Source organism: Bos indicus, chromosome 3, assembly GCF_029378745.1.
Source record: "Bos indicus isolate NIAB-ARS_2022 breed Sahiwal x Tharparkar chromosome 3, NIAB-ARS_B.indTharparkar_mat_pri_1.0, whole genome shotgun sequence".
Classification (NCBI taxonomy): domain Eukaryota; kingdom Metazoa; phylum Chordata; class Mammalia; order Artiodactyla; family Bovidae; genus Bos; species Bos indicus.
In genome coordinates, this window is record NC_091762.1 from 51,722,618 (window position 1) to 51,732,056 (window position 9,439).

At 41.7% G+C, this 9,439-nt stretch overlaps 1 protein-coding gene across 4 annotated transcripts in view; it reads right to left on the reverse strand.

The window, feature by feature from the left end:
• Nucleotides 1–7,184, reverse strand: part of BTBD8 (BTB domain containing 8) — a 93,674-nt gene extending 86,490 nt beyond the window's left edge. For 3 of the 4 annotated variants that reach the window (XM_019957063.2, XM_019957062.2, XM_019957061.2), the window contains exon 1: nucleotides 6,819–7,184. In XM_019957063.2, the coding sequence (XP_019812622.2) occupies nucleotides 6,819–6,967 (149 nt within the window). In that variant the 5' untranslated portion in view covers nucleotides 6,968–7,184. Of the gene's footprint in view, nucleotides 1–3,267; nucleotides 3,330–6,818 lie in introns of those variants that run through there. The other variant, XM_070786118.1, reaches the window with a different exon arrangement.
• Nucleotides 7,185–9,439: the final 2,255 nt, after the last annotated feature.

Consider the following 9,439-nt stretch of genomic DNA (forward strand, 5'->3'; position numbering starts at 1 on the left):
TTTTTCTGTGTGCTAACTCTGTATTTTTACTCTGCAACATTAAATAATACTTCAGATTACATAACATTATCATCAGCAAGGTATGCATTCTCAGAGGACTTGTGAATTGCAGGATATAACTGGTGATCACACTAAAACACTACAGGAGGTACAAGTATGGATAAAGTCCTCATTACAGTGAAAGGTTAGAATGCTGCCACTGACACACCCCCCAAGACTCAGTTAACGGCTCTTTCCTCTGGTCCCTCAGTACATACCTCTGTTCATAGCACTTTTGTCATCGCATCATTATTATTTTTATATATCTTTCTCCCTGCCAGATAATGAACTCCCTAAAGGCAAAAACTGTGTATCTTCATTAGATAGCTCAATCTCTGCTTTTTGGATTTTGTTATATTTTATGCTAAACAAAACAAATGTTTCAGAGCACAAAGCTTTTAGAACCTTGGAAACAGTGACCAAACAAGACGCATTTTAGTTAATATTTTAATAAGTTATTTTCATAAGTGATTGTTAAATTTACACAAAAATGTATTGATTTTCCAAACATTAACAAAAACTCAAATTGTACAAATACTCCATTTATTCTCCTTCCCACCCATCTTCTACCCTTCCCCTGCTCCTCTCCAAATAAATAAACAAGCATTTACTTGGGGGAGCTGACAGCCATACAGCTCACTGGGGAATCTGTCTTGTTTATAATAGATGCTCAGGAGTATTTGTCAAATAAAAAAGTCAATGTGTTTTTAAAAATGTTAATGTGAAAATGCAGTGCTTTTTATTTTATAAAACCACTTGGATCAATTACAAGTAAATCCTGTTATCTGTTGCTGTTGTTTAGTTGCTAAGTTGGGTCTGACTCTTTTGCGACCCCATGGACTGTAGCCCATCAGGTTCCTCTGTCCATAGGATCTCCCAGGCAAGAGTACTGGAGTGCATTGTCATTTCCTTCTCCAGGGGATCCTCCTGACCCAGGGATCAAACTGAGTTTGATCAAATCCTGCATTACCAGTAGGATTCTTTACCACTGAGCCACCAGGGAAGCCCCTGTTATCCGTTAAAAGTAACAGTATCTGACTAAGGGGAGGTTTATGGTTCATCTAATAATAAACCCTAGTGGAAGGACAGGTTGGAGGAAAGGCTCAGTGGTGTCCAGACCCAGCTTTCTTGCATCTTATTTCTCTGTCAAGTACTGTACTCACCTATCAAAAGCATTTTAGTCCACTGATCAAACCAAATTTCTCACTAAAAATTTATTGAGCATGTAATATGAACTAAGCACTGGGGACAGAAAGATGACTAAAATATAGTATCTGCCCTCAAGGAGTTTATAGAAGAGATGGAGACCAGGTCTGAAAAATAAAAAGTATGAAATATTCAATAGGACAAACTAGTAAAATTTTTTCAGGGACAGTTATAAGAGAAGACCTTATAGAGGATAGGAAAACCATATGGAATTTTAAAGACTGAGTAAGAGTTGGTCAAGAAAGCAATGCAAAGTAGGAGGGATTCCTGCCTCCATGTTCCTCACAAAGGTTTGTGTGAGTGTGGAGCTACAAATTGGTCAATAGAGTACTGAGAGATAAGAAGTGACAGATGAAGCTGCAGGGATAAAGATGGGTAAGAGGCAAAGAGCTTAACTCTATCTCACAGCTGATGGGGAATGACCAAATAGTTCAAAACATGGGCAATTTTATTTTTCAAAATATTATCTATTATTGTGTAGAAAAGGAATTAAGGGAAAATGAGACTGGAGGGAGAAAAACTACTGCCCAACACAAATGAATGATGTACATGGCTTGAGCCAGGAGAGAAACAACAGTGATAGAAAATGAGGGATTAACTTAAAATATATTTAGGTAATACAATGGCTGCTGCTGCTGCTGCTAAGTCACTTCAGTCATGTCCGACTCTGTGTGACCCCATAGATGGCAGCCCACCAGGCTCCCCTGTCCCTGGGACACTGGAGTGGGTTGCCATTTCCTTCTCCAATGCATGAAAGTGAAAAGTGAAAGTGAAGTCCCTCAGTTGTGTCCCACTCTTAGCGACTCCATGGACTGTAGCCTACCAGGCTCCTCTGCCCACGGGATTTTCCAGGCAAGAGTACTGGAGTGGGGTGCCACAGGAGTTGGTAACTGGATGCAGAAGGTGAAGGCAAGGAAATAACCTAGGATCTCTCTCATAGTTAGCTTAGACAGCTGGGGGCTGGTGATGTCACCAGCCATTTTATCTTCTATGCCAACTTCCCTCCTAAACTCCAGACATATTTTCAATTGTCCCCTGGATAAGGTTTCCTGAACATTCACCATCCTCCTTCCTTTTGAAGGTCCTAGGATTCAGCACCATCTTCTGTTTCTCTTTCTCTGTGTTTCCACATGTAATTGGTCACCACGTCCATGAACTGCACACAGAAATCCATTTTATCTTTTCCTTTTTCACTGCAGTTATGTATCCCCTGACTATCACAAAAATCTAGTTGGTTTCCTTTTATTTTTTTCCAATTTCTTTCCTCAATTCAAGATCTAATTATGCGAATCCTGTATTTTTAAAATATCAATGATTCTCCACTGCTTCCAGAATACATTCCAAATTCTTCACTGAACAAAGGTCTCTATGATCTAGTCTTAGTTTTACCCATTCACCCTCATGTACTGTCACTTTGCTTGCCATACCCACAGTCCCCTCCCAAATAAAGCTACCAAATTGTGCCACATGCCCCTGAAGCTCTTAGTCACCTCTGAATGGATAAGCAACTGAGCCAAGGTTAACCACTAGCCAATGTGGTAGTTAAACAAGTGAACTCTAGCAGAGATATTCTATAATAATCAAGAGCCAACTGATGGAACTCTTAAGGGAGTTTTAAAGAAAATCCAAGGTATAGTAAGAAAAGGGAATGGGTAAGGAGAGAAGCAGAAATGAAGGAATAAAGGTACTGGAAGATCATTTCACATAACTACCATACTTCAGAGAAAGAACACTGACTGGATCTGTATTCTGGCCGTGAGACCTTGGGCAAATCACTTTAATGTCCTGGAACCAGACTGCCAAGGTTCTTATTCAAACTTAACCACTTCTCTTGATGCTTTGCTTCCTCTGCCTTTTCTAAAACCAGCTTGAACATCTGGAAGTTCACAGTTCACATATTATTGAAGCCTGGCTTGGAGAATTTTGACCATTACTTTGCTAGTGTGTGAGATGAGTGCAATTGTGTAGTAGTTTGAGCATTCTCTGGCATTGCCTTTCTTTGGGATTGGAATGAAAACTGACCTTTTCCAGTCCTGTGGCAACTGCTGAGTTTTCCAAATTTGCTGGCATATTCCAGATGAACTTCCAGATGTTCAAGCTGGTTTTAGAAAAGGCAGAGGAACCAGAGATCAAATTGCCAACATCCGCTGGATCATGGAAAAAGCAAAGAGAGCTCCAGAAAAACATCTAATTTTGCTTTATTGACTATGCCAAAGTCTTTACTGTGTGGATCACAACAAACTGTGGAAAATTCTTCAAGAGATGGGAATACCAGATCACCTGACCTGCCTCCTGAGAAATCTGTATGCAGGTCAGGAAACAACAGTTAGAACTGGACATGAAACAACAGACTGGTTCCAAATAGGAAAAGGAGTCCGTCAAGGCTGTATATTGTCACCCTGCTTATTTAACTTATATGCTGAGTACATCATGCAAAATGCCGGGCTGGATGAAGCACAAGCTGGAATCAAGATTGCCGGGAGAAATATCAATAACCTCAGATATGCAGATGACACCACCCTAATGGCAGAATGTGAAAAGGAACTAAAGAGCCTCTTGATGAAAGTGAAAGAGGAGAGTGAAAAAGTTGGCTTAAAACTCAACACTCAAAAAATTAAGATCATGGCCTCCAGTCCCATCACTTCATTGCAAATAGATGGAGAAACAGTGGAAACAGTGGCAGACTTTATTTTTTGGGCTCCAAAATCACTGCAGATGGTGACTGCAGCCATGAAATAAAAAGACGCTTACTCCTTGGAAGAAAAGTTATGACCAACCTAGACAGCATATTGAAAAGCAGAGGCATTACTTTGCCAACAAAGGTCCGTCTAGTCAAAGCTATGGTTTTCCCAGTAGTCATGTACGGATGTGAGAGTTGGACTATAAAGAAAGCTGAGTGCTGAAGAATTGATGCTTTTGCACTGTGGTGTTGGAGAAGACTCTTGAGAGTCCCTTGGACTGCAAGGAGATCAGACCAGTAAATCCTAAAGGAAATCAGTCCTGAATATTCATTGGAAGGACTGATGCTGAAGCGGAAGCTCCAATACTTTGGCCACCTGATGTGAAGAACAGACTCATTGGAAAAGACCTTGATGCTGGGAAAGATTGAAGGTGGGAGGAGATGGGGATGACAGAGGATGAGATGGTTGGTTGGCATCACTGACTTGATGGACATGAGCTTGAGTAAGTTCCGGGAGTTAGTGATGGACAGGGAAGCCTGGTGTGCTGCAATCCATAGGGTCTCAAAGAGTTGGACATGACTGAGCGACTGAACTGAACTGAACCTGATGCTTAGTTTCCTTATCTGTTAAATGGGACCAGCAACAAGATTTACCTCACACTGGAATAAATAAAACATTGCATGTCAGCCCAGTGTCCAGTAGGATGGTAATAAGTATTAGGTATTTTTATTACAATTGTCTTGAACAATCATCCATATCTCAATGAAGTCTTATAAGAGAATTGTTGTCATACCCCAAGCAACTTTTCAATTCTACATCAAATCTAGCTTTTTGACAACTGAAACTGTTTCCCATTTTTCCTCACTTCTCCATATATCCTATTGCCTTGAGTAACCCAGAGGTGTCTCTGTTCCTTGCTGTTTGGTACAATCCAATATAACTTGCTTTCCCAAAATAAATCAAGCTCTTCCAAATCTCTATGCCCTTATAAAAGCCATTCTCCTCCCTTAGATACTCTCCAACTTCTCCTTTCCTAATTTCTACCTAATAAAATTTTAATCAATCCCCAAGAGATCACTCAACCATCACCTATAAAGCCTCACCCAAGTCACCCCCTTCCCCATTCCTTTTCTTTGGCTATTATCTCTCTCACTAGAGTGCAAGCATAATGTCAAAGTCATATCTTACTAACCTTTGATTCTTTAAAACGTAATACAGTGTTAAGTACATGGGTGCTTGCTACTTCATTAATATTTGTAGAATAAATCAATGATATTGCTGTGCTTGAAGACGAATTTAACATAGCATTCAAGGTGGCTGGGTGAGCATATGAAAATTTTTTATTGTTTTTAAAACAAAACCTTTGCTTGTAACAAGAACTTGGGAGTTCAGGATCCTATCCTTATTTGCTGTATGAGGATAAATTGTTCATCTGCTATACTTTCTTTATTATCAAATTTATTGTTGGAGTCAGTTCCTATCTATTGGGAAGTACAACTAAGTCTCCATAAATGCTATAGTAACTCTAGGGCAATATCCATCACCTGCTATACTTTTAACTTCATTTTTATATAAATTAGGAGTATTACTTTCCTTAAATTCATGACAACGTCAAGGCTAACAATAAAGCCAGAAGAATAAAGCCACTTAAGAAAAGGCATGCCTCATCCTTAAGAGATTCATCCTAGAAGCAGATGAATCACTCTTTTTTTTTTTTTTTCTTTCTGTCTTTTACATCAATTCCCCCAGTGATGGAGACAAGGCAGAATCTCTCAGGGAAATGCCCACATTAAAAGGACTTTTTTTTCCCTAACTTTATAAAGTTCAGTTTATATTAATAGCTTCTGGAGCTTTAACTGTGAGCCACAGTAAGTACTTTTAAATGTTGCACAACTGTTAGTTATTAGTATTGACAGTAATTAGGTGTACATTGGTTGAGTAGTTCTCAACCAGAGACCCAGGCCAGCAGCATCAGCATTAGCTGGGGTGCGTGCCTGCTAAGTTGCTTCAGTCATGTCCGACTTTTGCAACCCTATGGGACCTTGTTAAAAATGCAAAAGTCACCTAGGACCTTGTTAGACATTTAAAAATCTCAGGCCCCATCCCAGACCAACTGTACCAGAACAAGGGTCTGGGCCCCAGAATAGCTAAGCCCTCCAGGTGATTCTGATGCACACTAACGTTCAAGAATCAATATTTTGGTAGAAATGGAAACTAGGGAATATTTCTGAGCTTCATTTTCTTTAAAAACAGGGATGACTCTCCCGAGATTCATCACAGCCTGAGTTAAGCTTCACAACAACTCTGCATTTGCTTAAGTCCTCACGGGAGCTGGGAGTTGCCGGGAGCCTCTAGGAGGAGAGGGGAAGTCAGGTTCGAATCAGGAAGTATTTCTATGTAAGCATTTCTGCTAAACCGTTTAAAGAAAGCTAAGAAGAAAGATACCTCCAACGCTCAGGTGAGTTGTCCCGTTTTTACTCATTGTAAATACTCACCCTTCTACCTAATTTCATCATTTTTTCTTAGAACCGTTTAAGCTTATATAAAGTTGTGTTTCAGGACCCCGAAACCTGGGTCCACCCCGACATTAACGAAAGCCTTTCAAGACCTAAGTCTGCCCGTGTTCGGAGTATTTTGGCATCAACTGATGCCGCACAGAACTATGATAGTAACTTTGGTTTTCCTCTTGAACCTGGTACATGGTCTCCAGATTGGTTATACAGGGGGAGCGAACCCGCCAGTTAGTGAAGAGACAAGAGAGCCTCCCTCGGTGGCCCGAGGCGAGGAGAACAAAGAAGGAAGGGATGGAGAAACAGAGAAGGAGCCACGGTTTCTGGTCCAGAGAGGGGAGCGTTTAGAACTGAAGGAGCCTGAGTTCCCGCCTCCTCCTACCTGAGCAGATCCTGGCTGAGCTGCTCCGACACCATCGCCTTCAGCCGGCGCCGCTCACAGGGTCCCTTCCTTTGCAACCCCTTACTACAAACTCCGGGGGATCCCAGAGGTACCCCGGGGGACGCGCTATCCTCCCCACAGCGGGCCATGTCCCAGAGAAGCACGGCGGCACCCCGCAGGCCCAGGACAAGGTCTCACTTCCCAGCCTCAAGAAGAAGGGGGCGTTTCCAACCGAACGCTCGGCTCCTACCCGGAATCCGCCCCCTAAAAGAAAAGGTTGACGGCCTCTCGTCTGTTTGTCGACGGTCCCTTAGGGCCGCCAGACCTCAATACCGGAGAATGTTTGACGCCGGGCCGGAGCCGGCACGTGACCTGGGAGGGTGTGCGCAGGCGCGGTAGCTCTGTTTACCTCCGCCAGCAGGCAGTCCGACCCCTATTGCCCAGGGAGGGAACTGTGCTTCGGGACTCGCCGGTTCTGCTGTTTATCCCTGTCCCTCTGCTTTCTGGTTGGTGCTAACCAGTCGGGTAAATGAATGCTTTATTGAGAGCAGCGTTAAAATCAGCCAGTGCAGTCTCTCAGCACTTTATCTTCCTGGATGTGTCAGCGCTTTTTTCCCCCAGGAAAGACAAGTTCACTGGCCGTTTCCTGCGGCGAGTCACACTCCGTCATTTACCCGCTTTGGGCAAGAAAAATTGGGGGTGTGAGTGTTGAGGAAGCCTTCCCTGGTGGCTTAGTCGGTAAAGAGTCTGCCTGCAATGTAGGAGACCTAGGGTTCGATCCCTGGGTTGGGAAGATCCCTTGGAAAAGGAAATGGCAACCCACTCCAATATTCTTGCCTGGAGAATTCCATGAACAGAGGAGCCTGGCGGGCTACCGTCCACGGGGTCACAAGTGTGTTGAGGAAGGAACTTCGTAAAATCAACAGGAGTTACAACACTCCTGAGCTCCCTGCAAAGGGTGTATACAGCTTCTAGAAGACTCCTTTCCCTTCTAATCCAGGGAGTGGCTCATATAACTGCCCTTGAACTTTAGCTGAGCAATGGTCAGTAATATTGCAGAGGTTTGCGTATAAACCTGTAAAATTGTATGAGGTGGGAAAAGGAAGTAAGATTGTAGGAGCAGAGCCTTGAATTTCGCGGGGAAGTGGGTGGATTGATGAGCTACAGAGTTTTGAATATTTTGGAGTGAAGAAGAGAGCTAAATCGAAATCACTTTAAAAGTCTTTTGGTATTTTTTTATTTGATTACTTCTTCCTAAGGAAGAAGCTTCAATCTTTGTGCTTCATTCAGAAACTGCACAAGGTAACAAGTAATAACAAGTTGGTACTAATTGCTTGGAAAATACATGGATCTTGTACCGTAATATTAGCCAAGAAGTAGCCATTTCTCAGAATAATGACCTAAATTATTCAGACACCTTATTTCTGAAAAACATAGTGGCTAATTGATTCTTAATTATTCCTGTAGAAAGGAGTGTCAGAGATAATAGGTTGATGTTTATTGAGTGCTTTTTAGGTGAGAAGACTGCTCTACCTGCTTTCTATGTATTAACTCAACTAATTTTTACAACCATTGTTTATGTTGGTACTGCTATGAGCCCCATTACAGATGGAATGAGGAAGTTGAGGCATGAGATGCTAAGTAACTTAGCCCAGGTCACACAGCCAGTATGGGTGGTACAGGTATTAAAACCAGGCAGTTCAGCATCAGATCCTTTCTGTTCAAAGTCCCCTAACATCTCTACCATGCCCCTTTATATGCTGATGAAGCTAAAATTAGTCTACTCTCTGGTTGGGAATGGATAAACACATGGTTTCTGGTCCATGTAAATTTAATTCTCTTAAACTGCCTTAGGCAGCTTAGTCAAGTTTGTGAAGTAATTCAAGAAAAAGTACCCTCTTTCAAAACAAAACAAAAATAGTGTTAATGGTGCTATGTATTCCACAATCTGAAATTTTTTATTTAAAATATTATTCTTATTTTAATATATTTACATATGTAGTCATTCATATCTTAATAGGAGTGAAATTATCAAAATTTTTCCCTCAGAGGCTTTATGATCAGGAACACTAGAAAGTCCTACTGTAACAGGAGCTATGAGTGTAAACAGTACTAAACTCATAATTTTATTTAGGGTTGGCCTTAATTGTGATCCTCATGTGGTAAAATTGCCTTGGAAGGCAAAAAAGCACTCCAAGCACTATGATTTCATGAAAAGCGATTCTCTTGAAAGTGTTTTTTCTTTCTTTAAAAATGTTTTCATATGAAGTATTTCAAACAAACAAATCAGTTCAGTTCAGTTCAGTTCAGTTGCTCAGTCACGTCCAACTACTTGCGGCCCCATCGACTGCAGCACGACAGGGTTCCTGGTCCATCACCAACTCCCAGAGCTTACTTAAATTCATGTCCATTGAGTTGGTGATGCCATCCAACCATCTCATCCTCTTTTGTCCCGTTTCCTCCTGCCTTAAATCTTTTCCAGCATCACGGTCTTTTCCAGTGAGTCAGTTCTTCCCATCAGGTGGCCAAAGTATTCACCTTCAACGTCAGTCCTTCCAATGAATATTCAGGACTGATTTCCTTTAGGATGGACTGGTTGGATTTCCTTGCTGTCCAAGGGA